This window comes from Odocoileus virginianus, unplaced genomic scaffold (genome assembly GCF_023699985.2).
Source record: "Odocoileus virginianus isolate 20LAN1187 ecotype Illinois unplaced genomic scaffold, Ovbor_1.2 Unplaced_Scaffold_5, whole genome shotgun sequence".
NCBI lineage: Eukaryota > Metazoa > Chordata > Mammalia > Artiodactyla > Cervidae > Odocoileus > Odocoileus virginianus.
This window is the reverse complement of record NW_027224267.1, coordinates 2,439,851-2,461,226: the sequence shown is the minus strand read 5'-3', so window position 1 is coordinate 2,461,226 and position 21,376 is coordinate 2,439,851. Positions and strand designations below refer to the sequence as shown.

Here is a 21,376-nt window from a genome sequence, read left to right as displayed (position 1 = left end):
CCTCCTCAACAGATGTGGAAAAAACTTCTGACAAAATTCAACATCCATTTATGATTTAAAAAATTCTCCAGAAAGTGGGCATAGAGGGAACATACCTCAACATAATAAAGGCCATATATGATAAGCCCATAGTTAACATCATACTCAGTGGTGAAAAGATCTAGACTAAGAACAAGACAAGGATGTCCACTCACCACTTTTATTCAGCATAAAAATTGGCAGTCCTAGCCATAGCAGTCAGATAAGAAAAAGAAATAAAAGGACTCCAAACTGGAAAGGAAGAAATACAACTGTCACTGTTTGCAGATGCCATGATATAATACATAGAAAATCCAAAATACCACTAGAGCTCATCAATGAATTCAGTACAGCTGAATAATACAAAATCAATATACAGAAATATTTTACATTTCTGTAACAATGAATTATCATTAATAAAAAGAAAACAATCCCACTGACAACCACGTCAAAGTAATAAAACACTTAGAAATAAATCTAAGAAGGAGATAAAAGAACTATACTCAGAAAACTGTAAGATACTCATGAAAGAAACTGAAGAAAGCACAAAGTGATGTAAAGACATGTTTAGACGTACCATGTTCTTGGATTGGAAAAATTAATATTGTTAAACGATCATCTACTCAAGGCAACCTACATATTCATGTAATCCTTATCAAAATACAAATGGTATTTTTCACAGAACTAGAACAGGTAATTTAAAAATTTTACAGCTTGTAAGGAAACACAAAAGATTTCAAATAGCCAAAACAATCTTGAGAAAGAACAAAGCTGGAGGCATCACAAGCCTTAACTTTAAACCATACTACATAGCTGCACTTATCAAAACAGTAAGGAACAGGCACAAACACACACACCACACACACATAGATTGATGGAATGGTATATAGAACCAAGATGAACCCACACTTATGTGGGGAATTAACTGATGACACAGGAGGCAACAATATACAATGGGGGAAAGACCGTCTGTTCAATAGAAAAACTAGAAAGCTACACGTAAATGAATCAAACCAGACAACTCTCTCATACCACAAACAAACATAAATTCAAAATGGATTAAAGACCTGAAAGACCCATAGACCTCAGAGACTCATCCATAGCTGCTGGCCAATCACCTCATTTTTCACTATGTGCAACTGTAAGTAATGCTTCAGAGAACACACCCATAATCCCAGTCTCTTGCTTCATGTCTGGTTGTATCTTTGAGATGAATTCTAAGAGTACACCCAAGTCAGAGGGTTGGACAAAATCAAGATTCTTAACACATTTTATGAATAGTCTTCCAAAACAGGGTCTGCTCGCCCCAACCCTTGTGACTGTTAAAAACAGAGAAAGCCCTGTGACATGCAGAAAGTGGTACTGACAATTTGCAGGAGCCAGCTGCAGGAGCTCATGTAAATTATGGAAAAGTTGGGCTTTCTGCCATGCTTCACCCCCAACTGCTAGGAGTATCCACTCATTATTACCCTCATTACTAGTTACTTCTTAGTGGAGCAAAATGAAATCCTTTAAATTCTTTATTTTTAAACAATCCCTTATTTAAAAAAAAAAAACAAAAACCTCAGTGACCTTACTTCCAAGTTATTTGTCTCTCTCCTACCAAAAAAAGAGGCTAACAGAACTGGCTCACCGAGGTGTCTCAGTAACTGTTGACAAAATCACAATTCACAAAAACCCAACTCTAATGTTCTCAAGATTGCATGGCATTTTTAGTACATAAAACATCACAACAGGTCTAGAAACAAGTGCTTGTGTCTGCTAGTACACTTACTTTGAAATGTCTTTGTTGTCTTGTTGCCATGGGAACAGCACATTTCCAATGGCGGCCCGGTAGCAATAGATGCCCAGCAGGCCAAACGCCATGGCCACTTTTGATGTGAGGGAGCACCTCTTCTGAACCAACACAAAAATCATGGTGAGGGAAAGTGCGGCCAGAACAGAGAGTTCAGCCTTATGATCAGAGCTGGAATGAAATGGAAGATGCCAGAAATTACTATCAAGGACAACTAGTGATGTTATGGATCTACACATGTGGCTTTCTAAGAATGGAACAAATACAGGGCTGTTAACCCAAACTCTCGTTGCTCATTCACAACTGGTCCCCACCATCAGCTCTGCATGGGTCAGGGCAACACTGTCTGCTGGCTCGCCTTTCTGGGGCTGCCTAGCTTTCCCCAACCACAGGTGAGGAGGTTCTGGGCAAACGGTGTGGTTACCAGCACGCACCCGCTCACAGGAGACATGTCCTGGCACCATCCTCTTCCATTCACTTGTCAGTGCAGAGGCAATCACTCGGGAGTGTCTGCCCCCTTGCAGGTGCCCCAGCAGAGAGGCTGGGCACACGGCTGTCACAGCTGTCTCTCTGCCTGGCCTTTGCCCATGCCCCCTGCTACCTCGGTGAGCTGTCCTGGGCGGCAGGGCTTTCCCGTTTTGTTCACTGCAGCTCATGGTCATGAAGCCCAAACACTCAATACCTGTGAAGTGGATGAGTCAAGATGCATACAAACCACATGGAAAAACTACTAGGAAAGATGCAAGGGAAAGGAGGCCAGTGTCAGGGCATGGGTCCTGGGGATGGTGACAGGGTTACACTGGGGCCTCCACTGCTGCTTTGCAAGCTGCACTTCATGCAGATCCTGGATAACTGTCACGAATGGAAAGCACAGCATAGAGGCGGCAATTTTGGGTGTCTCTGGGTGCCTCTTGCAGGCTTTGTTCTGGAGGAGGAATCACTGAAACTGCAGCCTCCTCACAAACGGACTGGGAGAGTCATGCCCCGATGGAAAGGTGCAGGGGGCCAGTGTGCTGGGGGAGGGTCCAGACTGAGGAGTGGACACAGCCACACCCTGGAGAGGGGGCAAGGGTGGTGGGTGTGCCCTTGCATGCACGCCTGTTAGTGCATCTGGGGATGGAAACCACCAAGTCCTCCTGCAGTGCTGCAATGTCCCAGGAAAATTAGAAGGTCATCGTGCTGCCCTGGCGCTCTCACCCTCACAAGCTCTGGCTCTGCCCGCCACACCTCAGCTCCCCTCTGCTTTCACACCCCAAGCAGGGACAGGCCAGTACGCTCTTTTCAAGGCTGCTGTGAAAATGGAATGAGTGGGCAACACAGCAAGTAGCTGAAAAATGCTACCTGTGGTTACCGTGGTTGCCAAAGATTTGCTAGTACTGTTATCACTGGGGAGGAATTTACCATAAGAATTATTTGGCCAGAGTAATAAATAATCTTACAGCCTTTGGTGTACAGTTCCAGAAGGACTTATCCAAAAGGACTGTGCCAGTGTGTGGTCCCAGGGTGCTCTGGTGCTCGCCAAATCCTCACCAGGTATAAAACTGCAATCTGATTTGACACTGCCAAATCACCAGCCGGGAGCGTGCCTTTCCCTGATCTTTCCTCTGGGACTCCCTCCCTTAGGAGTGTGTCTACTATAGTTGTGAGTCTTGCATTTTGCCAACAGTTCTAAAGCTCTCCCCGGTGATACGATAGTGACCTCTGTTGGTCTCTCCTGGAAATATTTTTTCATTTTGCTGTGCTCTTACTTGAGTTGTTTCTTAAGACTTCATCAACAGTAAAATTTATGATATAGCCAAATCTTGGTCTTTTCTGTCCTAGTTTCTTCTCACTTCAGCCCTCTGTACCTGCTATACTTTCCACTGGGTTACCCAGCCACCCATGAGAGGCCTCAGAAGCAGCTGAAGGCCTCCAGGCTCCAGCCAATGCAGCTGCCCCTCTGGGGGTGGGGGGTGGGGGAGGCAGGGGGACAGAGAGGGGCAGGGGCACAGGGCTCCCGCTCAGCCTGTCGCCCTAGCCCCGCACCGTGGGGGACAGGGCAGTGAGTGACGAACTACATCCTGCTGCAGTGATCATTATAAAACACTGGTTTTCAAACAGGAACACTTACAGTGATTCGGCAATGAAAAACCAAACTACCAGGCTAGCCTCAAATAAATTCACCTTTCAATTCAGTTCATGGGTTAGTCTTCTACTTCTTCAGACTTCAAAGACCATTTCTATCCTGAGTAGGAAAAACAGGTCTTTGGAGCATCTGGCCCAAGGCCACAACTCACGCCCTCACCTGGTGAGCCAGTGCCCCAGGTCGGGCCGGTGGGCCCACTGCACACCCGTCTGGTTCAGGGATCGCAGCAGCCGACAGCAGGCCAGGACCAGCCAGGGGCTCGCCAGCACCATCCACCGCTCAGGGCCTCTGAGGGCTTCCAGGGAGGAGGGGTCCGCGGGCACTCGGCTGAGCTCCCACCCCTCAGGGCCAGCACGCTTGCCCTGCAGGGCCACCGTGACCCCGTCAAACTCCTCTCCCATGTGTGGGCAACGCTGAGGGGCACAGTCGTCTCCCAGAAAGCAGTTTCTGTAGATCTGGTGGCACAGAGCTAAACACAGCGTGTTGATGAGGAAATACCAGGTCTGATGCTCCTCTTCGATGAAGCTGCTTGCGCCCAGACTCAACACGTGGCCCACGGTTCCCAAGAAGCTGAGAAGATCTAACTCTGACCACCTTGAGGTGGACTGAGGTGGATTCTGTGAAAAGGAAAATGAGTTTTGTAAGGAGGAATCTGAATAGTCCACCTTCTTGCTGCACGAGTGTACAGTGCTCACTCACAGAAGATAACCTGCTGCTCCTCACGCCCAGCACCCACTTCACCCCATCTCCCTGGGTAAACCAGAGGACATGGGGACAGCAGGGTGACCCTGCCCTGGACAGCAAGCCTGCAGCTGAGGGACAAGGAGACTGAGGACGTCTGGACCCCCCTTCTCGGCAGTGCCAGAGCTCTGAGCCCGTCCTTCACATCCCGTCCTTGCCGCTCACAGCCATGGCCCACCACTCGAGACCAAAGAACCCCAAGGGCATACTCCACCAATCCAGACATCTAGCTTCTCCATGAACTTGTTGGAAATCCAGAGTTTCCATTACAAAGGTAGGGTATCACATTACTAGCCCTTAAATACACTAATGTAAAGCATTTTAAGTTAAGATTTGGACTCAATGGCTATCAATTAATACTAGTTGGTATTCATTCTATTAACTGTGTGCACCTAGTACATGATGGTGACATGGTGAACCTGGTCAAGCCCTGGAGAATTAACTCCTCTGGGGAACCTCACGCTTGAGCAGGTAGGGAAATGTGTGGGAAATGACAACATACGTGTTCCCTCAGCCACCGGCCCATGAGGAGGGGTGGGCATCTGCAGCCCCATGACCGGGAGCTGCCCTCTGGGGCCTGGAGTCATTGCCCTGGGTCCCTCGGGCCCTAGGCACTGTGAACCAACCAGGACTGCCTGTGTCTCTCTCACCACCCCGCCACCACAACCAGCTGATGAAAGAAGGTGTCAGAGGCCAAAGGCTGCAAGAAAGTCTAGAACAGGAAATTGCACTTTCCGAGGCAGAATGAGGATGAGGTCTGAGTTTCTTCTTGATCTCCGTCAGTCAGCCGCTTGCTCCTCATTGCAGCCACTCTAGAGAGGCCCCTGGTCACAGTCCCAGGGACTCCGTCTCTCCAACTGAGAAAGAAGGCATGAGGCCTGACAATACAGGTGAGTGTGTGAAGCTGGGATGCTCAGGGGCCTGGGAGACTCGCCGCTATGAGTGTGTCCCGTCAGCTCCCACGAAGCGTGGGCCCTCTCCTCAGCTCCCACCAGCACTGTGCCTACTACACACCTGGGGTTTAACCTACATCTCATCAGTGGAGCAACAAGAGCAGCCCATCTGGAAAGCCAGTCCTACCTGACTCAGACACGTTCCGCTGGCAAAAGTCCTGGTGAGAGCAGACACGACGGCACAGAGCAGCGCGGCCGTCAGCGCCATTGCGCCGCCTGCAGCCAGCCACGGGAGGCTGCAGAGGTAGCAGGAGCTGCGGGCCGCCGTGCACACGGCGCCGTGCAGCGCCGCGAGGGCCAGGAGCAGCAGGTAGAAGAGCAGCGAGCACACGGGCGACAGCAGGGGGACGTCCAGCTCAGCCCTGCTGCCCAGCGCCTGCGGGACACTGAGCAGGAGCAGGGCGAGGACCTGGAAGAGGAACGGCGGGTGTCCACGGCCGCAGAGACAGGGCGCGCTCCCGTCCCCGCTCAGGAACACCCAATCCCTACGTCCTTTAACCACCAGACGCGGGCGACGCTGTCTGCTCAGCGGCCCTGCCCGGGGACCGTACCTCCAGGACCAGGGCGGTCCCCGCCGCCATGGAGTAGACATCATACTGGGCCGCTCGTTTGCTCAGCGACAGCCTCAGTGTCCTCAGCGCATCCAAGTACTGCCTGCGAACCCTGGCTCCCAGGTTGAAAAGGACTTCTGAGTTATTCTCCTCCAAGTACAATCTGATCCAGTTCCCGTGCAATCTTTCCGACACTTTAAACTGCTCAAATCCAGGCTCTAAGAAGAAAAGGCCACATACACAAATCACCAACACGCACACACACGTGTAACCTGCGAGTCCTGTTACTGATATCACGCGGCAGAGCCTGACACTCATCAAGATAAACTCCCGGGAGGGGTGGCCGCCCCTCAGGAAAACCCCGACCACGGTGATGCTGGCCTGTGCCCACCCCGTCCTCCCTCCCACTGCCCCGCTCGCACGGACACAAGGCCCTCCTTCTCGGCCTCCTCCCTCTCCTCTCTTCTTCCTCAAGGTGCAAGAGTGTAGCAGCCCATAAAAGCAGAGCACTAAGAGGCCCTCAGTTCTACAGAATCCCCCCAACCCTCAGGCTCTGTGTGAGGACAGGGCAGGAAGTGCCTGACGCCTGCACCACTGTGGCCCCTTCCCCAAGGCCAGTGGGCCCCCTGCTTTTCCCTGTCAGCGCCTCTTTTACTTGCTTTCCTTCTTCACAGACCCTCCCTGGGAAGGGATGGAAGTCTCCCAGCCCCTCCTGCCACAAGGCTGACGTGCCCCACCTGCTAGATGATCCATGGCTGACGCAAAGTCAGGGTGGTGAAACGGCCCATCAGTGGGGCCCAGCCCTGGCTGTGGTAGGCTCCCCTGGGACGGTGGTGGCAGGCTGCCTAAGGTCCAGGGGCTGCCCGCTTCCTTTCAGGGCTGAACCAGACTCAGTCATGACTCGACTGGCTGGCAGAGCAAGAACTTCTTTTCTGAGGCTCCCTGGTACTTAACATGCTTTTCCAACTTAAAGCAGAGCTGTTTCAAGGTGGTCTGGGCCATGCCTTTCAGGGGCCTTGGCCCAAACTAACAGCAGCTTGCCCACTCCAGCCTTCCCCAATCACAGGCTGGCATCCTCGCTGCACAACCCGAATGTGGGCTCAGATGTCCGCAGCCCCACCACTGCCACTGGAGCCAGGGGACCTGCACCAAGTGCTGGGGGCAGGCATGAGCCCAAGCCCACCCAGTCTTCTCCCTAGGACGAGTGGGACTGGGATGACTACATGCCCATTTCAGAGAAGAGGCGACTCAGACACCAGCTCATGGGCTGGCAGTGACAGCTGGGGTAAGTCTGGATCCAAGCTGTCTCCCTTACTTGCTACCCTCTCCTACCCTGAAGTCACAGACATGGGTGCGTCTGTGTCGGGACCCCACTGCCTGGAGTCACAGAGAAATGGGGGACCTAGGCACGCACCCAAACAAAAACTGAACACTGACTACATGCTAGGTGCATCAGGTTCAGGTCCTGCCACTGTGGGCCTGTGGTCCAGCAGGGTTGTCACACACGTGCAAAACCATACACAGCGAGAAATGCTGTGGTGGGAAAGTAGAGGGAATAGCAAGAGACCCTGGTAACACAAAGAGAACTGACATAAGACTGAGGTTAAGCTTGCGGAACAAGGGTGGTCTGACAGTGAAGTGAAAACGTGAAGGATGCCCAGGAACTACCCAGGGGAGCAGGGAGAGCAGCATCCACAGGAACAACACATGCAAAGGTCCTGAGGCGAGCAAAGCCCCCACTACGGCCGAATGACGGTCAGGTGAGTGCGCTGCTTCAGACTTGGCTGGACATCACAGCAGGCCTCAAGACCTGTCTCACTGTCAGACACGTGCCCAGCTCTGTTTCAGGAAACACTGTCACTGATGGTGCAGACGACGGGCATCCTGGAGGTGTGAGGCCCTGGGGTGCCCTCTCACTCTGGGGACTGGCCTCAGTTCATCTCACAGGCTCATTATGGCCACATCCACTGCAGCGCTCAGTTCTCTCAACCCTGCCATCCTGTTTTTGGTTTCCTCTTCATTAGCTCTTGGTATACGAGAAGGGACACATGGTACCAGCAACAACTGACTTGCAAGTTATTTGTTTCTGGTCCAGACTGAAACAAGCAGGTAGCCTGGCCTCAGCTCTGACACAGCTGCCCACAGGGAGGTCTCACGATCTAAGAGCTGATGCTCCCCAAGTCCTCTTGCCATTCAGGATACCTGGTTCCCAACCACTCCCTGCTGACAGGGTGTGTCTTCCACAACCAACCCAAGGTCAGGTTACATCTCAGCACAAACTCATGGCACTCACTCCACTTGGCAGTGCCCCACTACTTCAAGTAGGAAAACACGTCCACATCCCATTGAATGTTGCCTCAAACCTGGAAGTGACCTTCTCAGCATCCCAACAAGCCCAGCCCCAGCATTAAACATCAGCCTTGACAGACCTGGATGGGCCAGAATGAGCTCTCTAAAGCCATGACCCTCCAGTTCTGTGTCCTCCCTCAGTTCAGGTCACTCAGTTGTGTCCGACTCTTTGCAACCCCATGGACTGCAGCACCAGGCCTCCCTGTCCAACACCAACTCCCGGAGCTTGCGCAAACTCATGTCCATCCAGTCGGTGTCATCCCTACCAAGCAATAAATACCTTGTTCTTCCTCCCAGCTCAAAAACAAGAACACTCCCTTCTTGGCCCCCATTCAGCTCAGACGACAGCCCGTCTTCCTGTTCCCGTTAGACCCGCTGCACCTACGCCAGCCAGGCATGTGACTCCCTCTGTCAACAAAGCTGCTGAGATCTCACCTTCCAGAGAAATGGTCAGTTCTTAATTCCTCATTTTATTTTTGGCCATGCCCTGCGGCTTGCAGGATCTTAGTTCACCAATAAGGGATTCAACCTGTGCGCCTGCAGTGGAAGTGATGGGTTCTAACCACTGGAGTGCCGGGGAATTCTCAGTTCCTCACTTTATTTTACCTTGAACCCTATTCAACACATCCACTCACTCCCTCCTTCTTGAAGTTTTTTCTTTACTTGGCTTTGTCAACACCAGTCCCATCCTGGCCCTCCAGCACACACACAAGCGCCCTGCCTTACAAACTCTCTCTTTCCACAGCCTTGCCCACTTCAGCGATGGTCACTGCTTCCTTACAGTGTTCAACTGAAAACCAAAGTTGCTTTTTATGCCACTGGCTCGTCCTCTTTGCACTACCTTCAAAACAGATCCAGAAGCAACCCTCTGTCCTGGACTCCACTGCCTGGGCCCTCACCCTCCGCCTGCACTGAAGCACCACACCAGTCTCCTACAGCGCAGCACAGAGTCCTCCTCACGAGCGCCTGAGACAGCCTCTGAAAACGCAAGTGGAAGATTTCAGGCTCTGCAGGACACCCTGCAGGAGCTCTCCACTTACTGAGAATGGAAGAAAGAGCCACTTGAACGCCTAGAAGGCCCTCAGCCCTCATCTCCTTTTGGCTCCTCAGTTCACAGTGCTCCAGTCACGATGGCCCCTGGTCACTCCTTGACTGTGTGGGCACATCCTTACCACAGGACCCTCCCAGGCCACCTGCCCCACGGCCCTCACCCACCTGCATGCCCATCCTTCCCTGGTTCAGCATTTTCCTAAGACGCCCATCACCACCTGGCACCCACGGCCACCTTTCTCTCTCTGCCCCCTGGACGAGAAGCTCCGTGACGGCAGAGCTCTCCTGCTGCTGTGCCTCTAGTGCTCTCAGTAGCCCCCGGCTGAAGAGGAACACAGTGAGAAAACTCAGTATTTGCTACATAAATAAATTTATTACTTTTTCATACTGTTCGTGGGGTTCTCAAGGCAAGGATACCGAAGTGGTTTGACATTCTGTTCTCCAGTGGACCACATTTGTCAGAACTCTCCACTATGACCAATCTGTTTTGGGTGGCCTACACGGCGTGGCTTACAGTTTTATTGAGTTAGACAAGGCTGTGGTCCGTGTGATCAGTTTGGTTCAGTTCAGTCGCTCAGTTGTGTCAGACTCTTTGCAACCCCATGGACTGCAGCATGCCAGGCCTCCCTGTCCATCACCAACTCCTGGAGCTTGCTCAAACTCATGTCCATCGAGTCAGTGATGCCATCCAACCATCTCATCCTCTGTCATCCCCTTCTCCTCCTGCCTTCAATCTTTCCCAGCATCAGGGTCTTTTCCAATGAGTCAGTTCTTCGCATCAGGTGGCCAAAGTATTGGAGTTTCAGCTTCAGCATCAGTCCTTCTAATGAATATTCAGGACTAATTTCCTTTACAATGGACTGGTTGGATCTCCTTGTAGTCCAAGGGACTCTCAAGAGTCTCCTCCAACACCACAGTTCAAAAGCATCAATTCTTTGGCACTCAGCTTTCTTTATAGTCCAACTCTCACATCCATACATGACTACTGGAAAAACCATAGCTTTGACTAGGTGGACCTTTGTCATGGCAAAGCAATGTTTGGTTAGTTTTCTGTGATTGTGGTTTTCATTCTGTCTGCCCTCTGATGGATAAGGATAAGAGGCTTATGGAAGCTTCCTGATGGGAGAGACTGACTGTGGGGGAAACTGGGTCTTGTTCTGATGGGCGGGGCCATGCTCAGTAAATCTAAAATTTAATCCAATTTTCTGTTGATGGGGGGGCTGTGTTCCCTCCCTGTTGTTTGGCCTGAGGCCAGACTATGGTAGGGGTAACAAAAAGATTGGCAGACTTTATTATTTTGGGCTCCAAAATCACTGCAGATGGTGACTGCAGCTATGAAATAAAAAGACGCTTACTCCTTGGAAGAAAAGTTATGACCAATCTAGACAGCATATTAAAAAGCAGAGACATTACTTTGCCAACAAAGGTCCATCTAGTCAAGGCTATGGTTTTTCCAGTAGTCATGTATGGATGTGAGAGTTGGATTACAAAGAAAGCTGAGCGCCAAAGAATTGATGCTTTTGAACTGTGGTGTTGGAGAAGACTCTTGAGAGTCCCTTGGACAGCAAGGAGATCCAACCAGTCCATTGTAAAGGAAATCAGTCCTGAATGTTCATTGGAAGGACTGATGCTGAAGCTGAAACTCCAATACTTTGGCCACCAGATGACCTGACTCATTTGAAAAGACTGTGATGCTGGGAAAGACTGAAGGCAAGAGGAGGAGGGGATGACAGAGGAAGAGATGATTGGATGGCATCACTGACTCGATGGACATGAGTTTGAGTAAACTCTGGGAGTTGGTAATGGACAGGGAGGCCTGGCATGCTGCAGTCCACGGGGTTGCAAAGAGTCAGACATGACTGAGCGACTGAACTGAACTGACTGAATGAAGATAATGAAGACCTTCTTCAAAAGGATTTGTGCACCACTGTTGTATTCAGTGCCCCTGACCCTGCAGCAGACCAGGCCTCCACTGGAGACTCCTGAACACTCACAGGTAAGTCTGGCTCAGTCTCTTGTGGGGACACTGTTCCTTTCTCCTGGGTCCTGGTGCACACAAGGTTTTGTTTGTGCCCTCCAAGAGTCTGTTTCCCCAGTCCTGTGTAAGTTCTGTAATCAAATCCCACTGGCCTCCAAAGTCAAATTCCCTGGGGGTTCTCAGTCCCTTTGCCAGATCCCCAGGTTGGGAAATCTGTTGTGGGTCCTAGAACTTTCTTAACAGTGCGAGAATTTCTTTGGTATAATTGTTCTGCAGTTTGTGGGTCGTCTGCTCAGTGGCTCTATGGTGGGGCTAATGGCAACCTACTCCAACAGGGCTTAGGCCGCATGCTGAATGACCCATGTCTGCTGTGGTCAGAGCCCCTGCCCCTGTGGCAGGCCACTGCTGATCCATGCCTCCATAGGAGATGTTCCAACACTCAAAGGCAAGTCTGGCTCAGTCTCTGTGGGGCCTCTTGGTCCTGGTGCATACAAGGTTTTGTTTGAGCCCTCCAAGCACCTCTGGCAGATACAGGGTTTGATTCTAAATGTGATTTTGCCCCTTGCTCCCTGGAAGAAAATCTATGACCAACCGAGACAGCGTATTAAAAAGCAGAGACATAACTTTGCCAACAAAGGTCTGTCTAGTCAAAGCTATTGTTTTTCCAGTAGTCATGTATGAATGACAGAGTTGGACCATAAAGAAAGCTGAGCACCGAAGAACTGATACTTTTGAACTGTGGTGTTGGAGAAGACTCTTGAGAGTCCCTTGGACTGCAAGGAGATCAAACCAGTCAATCTTAAAGGAAATCAGTCCTGAATATTCACTGGAAGGACTGATGCTGAAGCTGAAGCTCCAATACTTTGGCCACCTGATGCGAAGAACTGATAAAAAGGAATGCACAAGGACCACTGCAGTGCCCATCACGGGAACATCAGGAAGACACCTGGTGCAACGGAAGCATATAGCATGACAGACATATTAGCAGCTGCTAACTGGCTTACCTTTTTCATATGATGGAACATTCTCCTGCAACAACTTGCTAAGCTGTACTGTATTTAAATGTAAAAACCTCAGCTGTTCCCGCATTGGTCTTCCTTCTACAACTGGGAACATAAGACTGCCAATATTGCTCTTCGGAATCGGCAGACCCAGTCCTATTGAGAGTGTTGCAGCCAAATCAGTCTGTTGAACGTGCGTTGGATGTCTGATATCACCTAGAAAAAAGAAAACAGTTTAGGTGACAGGCTCTAGGACATGCGTGATGGTAGTCATTCTTAAATCTGACCTTCTACAAGTAATGTTAAAACAAATCACCCTCTGTGCTTCCTACTAACCACAACCTGGCCTAAACCAACCAAAGCCACAGGATCTGAATCTACTCATGCCTCCAGGTCCGACGGAATTTACCAGATGAACAGAGGACATGTTAACAGACAATGCAGAAAGAGACTCCACAGGACAACTAACCAAATTCTTCAACAAATAATCACAATAAAACAGGATGGGGATGGAGACTTGTAAGTTAATGGAGACCTAGAGACACATCAACAACTGAAACTATTTTAAGAAGAATGTGTGCAATTCAAGCCTAAGGGTGCTCTTGAAAACTATGGAGGTTTTGGAGGTAAGTAACTAAGAGGAAGCTGGCAGCTTCCGGAGAGCAACAAGCTGAATCATAGGTCAGTTGCAAGTGTATAAGCTGAAAAGGGCTCCCCTGGTATCAGAACAACCTTAACGACTGGCCTTGAGAAAGATTCTTGCAAAGTGGCCCAAATGTGATGAGACTGGACTACGGAGAACACTGATTATCAACTGTCAAAAACGAGGGTGCAGTTAGCCTGAAATGAGTGGGGCCAACAGCTGGGTGGGTCTGACAGCAAGAGAGGCAACATTTCAGAGCCACCACGGAAAGTGACCCTCACTGGGCTCTGCCGGCTCCGCCAATTCCCAGGCTGCAGTGCCCTTACAGGGATGACGGCAGAGATCTCACATGTGGGGGTCAAGGCTTCATTGGAGAGGTCTAGTCAAAGTACTCCATAAATCAACCAAGCTAGGCTTCAGCAGTACGTGAACCAAGAACTTCCAGATGTTCAAGCTGGATTTAGAAAAGGCAGAGGAACCAGAGATCAAATTGCCAACATCTGCTGGATCATAGAAAAAGCAAGAGAATTCCAGAAAAAAACATCTGCTTTGCACTGATTATGCCAAAGTCCTTGACTGTGTGGATCACAACAAACTGTGGAAAATTCTTAAAGAGATGAGAATACCAGACCACCTCACCTGCTTCCTGAGAAACCAGACATGGAACAGCAGACTGGTTCCAAATTGGGAAAGGAGTACGACAAGGCTGTATATTGTCACCTTGCTTATTTAACTTATATGCTGGGCCGATTAAGTACAAGCTGGAATCAAGATTGTCGGGAGAAATGTCAATAATCTCAGATATGCAGATGACACTACCCTTACGGTAGAAACTGAAAGTGAAGTCACTCAGTCGTGTCCGACTCTTGGTGACCCTGTGGACTGTAGCCTACCAGGCTTCTCTGTCCATGGGATTCTCCAGGCAAGAATACTGGAGTGGGTTGCTATTTCCTTCTCCGGGGGATCTTCCCGACCCAGGGATCGAACCTGGGTCTCCCGAATTGCAGGCAGACACTTTAACCTCTGAGCCACCAGGGAAGCCCTAAGAACCTCTTGATGAAGGTGAAAGAGAAGAGTGAAAAAGCTGGCTTAAAACTCAGCATTCAAAAAACTAAGATCATGGCATCTGGTCCCATCACTTCATGGCAAATAGATGGGGAAACAATGGAAACAGTGACAGACTATTTTTTGGAGCTCCAAAATCATCCCAGATGGTAACTGCAGCCACAAAATTAAAAGACGCTTGCTCCTTGGAATAAAAGCTATGAAAAACCTAGATAGCATATTAAAAAGCAGAGACATTACTTTGCTGAAAAGGTTCGTCTAGTCAAAGCTATGGTTTTTCCAGTAGTCATGTATGGATGTGAGAGCTGGACTATAAAGAAAGCTGAGAACCAAAGAATTGATACTTTTGAATTATGGTGTCAGAGAACACTCTTGAAAGCCCCTGGACTACAAGGAGATCAAACCAATCAATCCTAAAGGAAATCAGCCCTGAATATTCATTGGAAGGACTGATACTGAAGCTGAAGCTCCAATACTTTGGCCACCTAATGCAAAGAGCTGACTCATTAGAAAAGACCCTGAAGTTGAGAGACTGAAGGTAGGAGGTGAAAGGGATGACAGAGAACGAGATGGTTGGATGGCATCATCGACTCAATGGACATGAGTTTGAGCAAGCTCTGGAAGATGGTGAAGGACAGGGAAGCCTGGCATGCTGCAGTCCATGGGGTCACAAAGAGTCAGACACGACTGAGTGACTGAACAACAAAAATAAAATGATGACAACAGGCCCTGTGAGGAGGGCTAGAGTCACTGCAATATAGTATTTAATGTTCGGTTTTCATCAAAACTACATGCAATTATGCAAGGAAACAGGAAAGTATAGCTGAAAGAGAGAGGAAAAAAAGCAGGCTGCACAAGCGTCTTGGGAAGGGTCCATATGTCAGAGTTAATAGACAAAGTCTTCCAAGCAGTCACTGTAAATATGGTCAAAGAACTAAAGGAAACTAGGCAGGTTTCCTTGCCTAGGAAGGTAGTAAAGGCAGGTAGGATGACAGGGTCCCATCCTTCAGAGATTATCAATAAAGGGTTAGGGGTTAGATGGAAACTCTGAAGGTGAGAAGTATAACTGAAATGAAAAATTTACTATGAAGGCTCAATAGCAGATTTTCAACTGGCAGAAGAATCAGGAAAGACAGATTGATAAAAATTATACAATTATACAATAAACAATTATACAATCTGAGAAATGGAAAATCTCCCAAATTTGATGAGAAACATTAATTTATACATCCAAGAAGCTCAATGAACTCCAAGCTGTATAGATATAAACTACAAGGAGTGAAGTGAAACTAATTAGATTAATGGTTGATTTCTCATCAGAACCACAGAAGCCAGAGGGCAGCAGGACAGCATGTGCAAAGAGCTGAAAGAACCAGAATGTTATATCTAGCAAAACTACCTTTCAAAAAATCAAGGGGAAATGAAGACATCCCAAGACTAAAAAAAGCAAAAAAGACAATTCATTATTAATAAACTCAGGACTCAAAAAACTAAGATCATGGCATATGGTCCCATCACTTCATGGTAAATAGATGAGGAAAAAGTGTACTTTATTTTCTTGGGCTCTAAAATCACTGTGGATGGTGACTGCAGCCATGAAATTAAAAGATGCTTGCTCCTTGGAAGGAAAGCTATGACAAACCTAGACAGTGTATTAAAAAACAAAGACATCACTTTGCCAACAAAGGTCCATATAGTCAAACCTACAATTTTTCCAGTAGTCATGTACGTATGTGAAAGGTGGACGATAAAGGCTGAGTGCCAAAGAATTGATGCTTTCAAACTGTGGTGCTGGAGATGACTCTTGAGAGTTCCGTGGACTGTAACGATATCAAATCAGTCAATCCCAAAAGAAACCAACCCTGAACATTCATTGGAAGGACTGATGCTGAAGCTCCAACACTTTGGCCACCTGATGCAAAAAGCCAACTCATCAGAAAAGGCCCTGATGCTGGGAAAGATTGAAGGCAAAAGGAAAAGAGGGCAGCAGAGGATGAGATGGTTGGATGGCATCACTGAATCAATGGACATGAGTTTGAGCAAACTTAGGGAGATACTGAACAGCAGGGAAGCCTGGTGTACCGCAGTCTGCTGCTGCTGTTAAGTCGCTTCAGTTGTGTCCAACTCTGTGTCACCCCGTAGACGGCAGCCTACCAAGCTCCTCTGTCCATGGGATTCTCAAGGCAAGAATACTGGAGTGGGTTGCCATTTCTTTCTCCAATGCATGAAAGTGAAAAGTGAAAGTGAAGTCGCTCAGTTGTGTCCGACTCTTGTGACCCCATGGACTGTAGACCTATCAGGCTCCTCCATCCATGGGATTTTCCAGGCAAGAGTACTGGAGTGGGTTGCCATTTCCTTCTCTGTACTGCAGTCTATGGGGTCACAAAGAGGGGGACGTGATTTAGCGACTGAACAACAATTTAAACCTGCTTTACAAGAAATACTAAAGGAAGTTCTTCACACTGAAAGCTAGTGACTCCAGATGGTAATCTGGATCCACTTTAAAGGTTACTATATAGTTATAAAAGATAGCATAAAATGTATTTTTCTCTTAAATTCCTAAACAATTATATAGAACTATAGGTATGTGTATCAAACCACATATATATATTGTCAGCCTACAACATATAGAAATGGCATGTATCTGACAAACAGCAGAGCAGAGGTGAGTAGAAGCAAAGTTCTAGTGGAGAAAGAAATGACATGGTAAGAAAATAGATGTCTACACAAAAACTTGTTCAGAATCATTCTTAGTGGAACGAAATGTTTCCAAAAGGTGGAAACAACCCAAACATCTATCAATTGATGGATGGATAAACAAATGTAGAACATATATACAATGGAATATTACTCAGCAAAAAAAAAACAAAGGAACGAAGTCCTGACACCTGCTATAGGATGAATGAACCCTGAAAACATTACACTAGTAAAAGAAGTTGGTCACACAAGACCATTTATTCTTGTTGTTTTGTTCAGTTGCCAAGTAGTGTCCAATTCTTTGTGACCCCATGGACTGCAGCACACCAGGCTTCCTGTCCCTCACCATCTCCCGGAGTTTGCCCAAGTTCATGTCCATTGAATCGGTGATGCCATCCAACCATCTCATCCTCTGTTGCCCCTTTCTCCTGCCCTCAATCTTTCCCAGCATCAGGGTCTTTTCCAATGAGTTGGCTCTTCACATCAGGTGACCAAAGTATTGGAGCTTCAGCATCAGTCCTTCCAATGAATATTCAGGGTTGATTTCCTTTAAGATTGACTGGTTTGATCTCTTTGCAGTCCAAGGGACTCTCAAGAGTCTTCTCCAGCACCACAGTCACATAATACCATTTAGTACATGGCTCTATTTGTACGGAACATCCAGAAAAGGCAAATCTGTAGAGACAGGAAGATTAGTGGTTGCTGGTGGCTGAGGATGGGGATGATACTGGGTTGGAGGAAGTGGAGGTGACCAGTAAAGAGGTGATGCTATATCCCAAAATTGACACTAACAATGGCTAACCAACTCTGAATGAACTGAACGGCAGGTGTGGAGTCCTGGCTCAAAAAATAAGCTTGATAAGAACACAGACTATAACTACTCTCAAAGCAAACAAACAAGTCAACAAAACAAGGAAGAGCTTACTATGAGCAGCCCACACAGTCAGTCCCTAGGCACAGCTGCCCTGGCCCTTCCTAAAGATGTGTCAGGCCTCCCAGGGAGGATATCCTTAAATGCCCATCTGAGCCATGAAACATCAGCAGTTAAATTAAAAATAACCCTAAGGTTCCTACAATATTAATGGCAACAGGCCAGCCTAGCTGTCCCTGCTCTTCCTCAGACTACAAGCTCCCTGTCTGCAGTGCCAGCACAGCGCCCAGCTGACTGCGGGTGCTCAGTGTCCTCTGTGGGGTGGGGGGACAGACAGATGGAGAGGGTGCATCCAGCCCGGGGCTCTCCGTGAGGCAGATGAGCGCCACGGGACCCTGCTCTGGGTGTGCATGTATCGGAGGCCAGTGCTCCAGCGGGTACTGTGCACACTCACTGGAAGGCTCCAGCTGGGCACCCAGTAAAGGCTCAGGTTACAAGACCCAATACCTGATGCCTTTGGAGTCAGACATCTAAGAGGAGGTAGTGCTGTAAAAAGACAAAAGGAAACAGGTGGAGCTTCTTCCCCAGCCAGTCCCTGCTCAAGCGGAAGGTTCATTCATTCAATATTTTCAGTACCCATTAAACACGAGGCAATGCTGAGGCCCAAGGCATACAGTGATGCATAAAACAGACCTGGCCCTACCCCATTCTAGCACACAGTGAGAAGACAGATGTACACGAATCACACAGTTCATTCTGTGATTATAAACCATGATAAGGACAATGGTGGAGTGGAAGAGGGGTGTGAGAGATGACCATAGGAAAGGTGAGACCAAGGATGAGCGTATGAGCAGGCTGAGGGGCTGAGAAGGATGGGTCAGGGCATGTGAGGAAGAGCTGAACACCTGGAGGATGTGTTGGAGAGGTCAGGATATGATGAGGAATGGGGATGTGCCTACAGACAAGGCCGTGAGGGAGGCAAGAAGCCTCATGTGGAGTTTTCACTTTATCCGAGGTTCAGCTTCTGAAAGGTGGTATGTATGGGAGCCTGGGACAGTCTGGCACAGGTGAGGAGCAGGGAGACGCCCAGGTTTCCAACCTGAAGAACTGTGTGAATGGCACCATCTGTTGACAGGGATACAGGGAGGGCCGACTGCAGGTGTCGTTGTCTCATTTGCTCTACCTGTGGGCGATCCAAGAGGACGTCAGTAGGCAGTGGGGCTGACAGTTTGGCGGTTGAGAAAGAGGCACAGCTGGAGGATAAATCCAACAGGTGTGAGCCCATTCATGGCATTTAAAACCATGGAAGAGCATGCGATCATCTCAGGGGTAAATGCAGAATCAAACAGAGGCAGTCCAGAAAAAAGGCTAGGGCAAGGTTGCTGAGCCAGCCAAGAGGACTGGACAGCAGAGTGAGAGGTAGAGGGGACCCAAACAGGTGGATAGTCCCATGACCAGGGGTCAGCAGAGCCAATGGTACTGAAAAGTATCAGAGAGTCCAGCGTGCAAACAGCTGTAAGCTGACGGCCTGCGTGTCCTAAAGGGAGGTGGCAGGGGTCTCGTGCAGGCCTGTGCTGAATGAGGGGCCTGGTGTGCTTGGGCTGGAGAGCTGAGGTGTGTCTCAGTGCTGACGATAAGCTCTCAGATAGTCCTACTCTGACTGGCCTATGACTCTAGCTGACATTGCTATCTATTCAAGATCTTCTCAAATAATAGATTCTTTTTCTTAAGTTTAATTTCTTATGTTTCTCTCAATTCATACATGCAGTTCAGATGTCCCTAAGCCTCTGGCACTTTTTATTATTTAGATATCCAGGCAGTGACATTCATACCACACAAGAAACATAAATTCCAAATCCTGACTGGTCCTTGACCCATTAATTTTCATTCTCATTATTCAGGGTTTTTCAAATGTACACAGCTTCCAAAAATGGTTTTTAAAATTAAAATCAAAGTATAGAAAATAAAGAAATAAGTACAGGTTTAAACTGTTAAACATCCAAGTCTCACCAGGTTTCCTTTCAAATGCAGGGCTAATTAAGACCAGGGCAGTGTTTACTTCCTCCATGGAAGAGGCTCCATGACCTCCAGCTTCAGACATGCCATGATCACCACAGAGAACCAGCAGACTGGGCAACAGAGTATCTCTCTCCTGTGAGGCAAAGGGAAACATTTCAATTGTACCCAGACTAGGGAGAACACAAGAAAACTACTTCAGATTTCAGCTTTGCTTTGTAAACAGTAGCTCTTTCTAAATGAGTTTTTTTCTAACCTATGAACTTACAGTCAGATTAAAAGGTCAAGGTCAAGTAATATCATAAATAGGAACTTCACTGGCAGTCCAGGGGCTTCCCTGGTGGCTCAGCTGGTAAAGAATCTGCCTGCAATGCAGGAGACCTGGGTTCGATCCCTGGGTTGGGAAGATCCCCTGGAGAAGGGAAAGGCTACCCACTCCAGTATTCTGGCCTGGAGAATTCTGTGGACTGTATAGTCCATGGGGTCGCAAAGAGTCGGACATGACTTTCACCATCTGGCGGTCCAGTGTTAGGACTCTGCCCTTCCACTGCAGGGGGCTTGGGTATGATCCGTGGTCAGGTAACTAAGACGCCACGTATGGCCAAAAAAAACCCAAAACTAACAACAGTAATGTCTTAAGTAAGATAAATGGGATTAAATGGAGGTCACAGAGCACAGGACAGTCTCCTTCTCTGTCACACACAGCTGCCCTCTGCCCCTCGGGCTCTGGCCAGTGGCTCCTACTACCCCTGGGATGGACCTGATAGGCTCTGAGTTGCCCGTGCTGCTTCTTCGCCTGGGACATACCTTCATACGTGGCTTACTGGCATTCCCACCCCCTTCAAACCTCTGCTCACCACTCACATGTCCTCAAAGACTGCTCTGATCACGCAGTTTAAAATTTTGGCCTTTCTCTCACATGTACACTCTTCCTGCCCTATGTTCTGCTATAGCATCGACTACTGTCCAGGATACCTTTGACTCACTGATTATGCTCCCTGTTTTCCCTCCTGGCTAGAGGCTAAGCTCCTCAACTGTCTGTATAGAACAGTGACAGAGAAGGCGTTCAGGAGAAATTATCTGGATAAACAGGTAGAGATACTAAGAGCCACTCTTTGGCAGGGCCACTGGGTATAGTGCCCAGCACACAGCATGTGCTACTGTAGGTGAAGGTTGCCTGAGTGCTGGTGGGCATGAAGCTCACGCAAGGTCACCCGAGTTCACTTTCTTTTTTTTTCCCGAGGTCACTTTAGAAGCTACATTTCCTCTAGGAAATACTGGCACCTTGACATGCTAACCTCTGACAGCAGTGAGGTGTGGATCTTCATCAGGATGCTGTCCATCTCACTGAGCTTGTGCCCAATCAGGGGGCTGTTGGGCCCAGAAATGTGGCCGATGTGGTCCAGCCCGAGGTAGTGCAGGATTAACACATCCCAATCCTGCCTTTTTAGTACTTTATCCAAATGCCTTGTAACATTATTATCCACCTTTAAAGGGAAAAAAGCACATATCAACAGCTTCCC

At 48.5% G+C, this 21,376-nt stretch overlaps 1 protein-coding gene across 9 annotated transcripts in view; it reads right to left on the bottom strand.

Annotated features, from left to right (window-relative positions):
• The window catches only part of PIGG (phosphatidylinositol glycan anchor biosynthesis class G (EMM blood group)), a 38,813-nt gene that overhangs the window by 7,821 nt on the left and 9,616 nt on the right, over positions 1-21,376 (bottom strand). For 2 of the 9 annotated variants that reach the window (XM_070462412.1, XM_070462413.1), the window contains exons 4-11: positions 21,152-21,340; positions 19,848-19,989; positions 18,937-19,020; positions 12,565-12,777; positions 6,184-6,401; positions 5,760-6,041; positions 4,098-4,555; positions 1,793-1,984 (exon numbers count right to left, since the gene is read on the bottom strand). In XM_070462412.1, the coding sequence (XP_070318513.1) occupies positions 1,793-1,984; positions 4,098-4,555; positions 5,760-6,041; positions 6,184-6,401; positions 12,565-12,777; positions 18,937-19,020; positions 19,848-19,989; positions 21,152-21,340 (1,778 nt within the window). Of the gene's footprint in view, positions 1-1,792; positions 1,985-4,093; positions 4,556-5,759; positions 6,042-6,183; positions 6,402-12,564; positions 12,778-16,351; positions 16,485-18,936; positions 19,021-19,847; positions 19,990-21,151; positions 21,341-21,376 lie in introns of those variants that run through there. The other 7 variants (XM_020901365.2, XM_020901366.2, XM_070462414.1 and 4 more) reach the window with 6 other exon arrangements.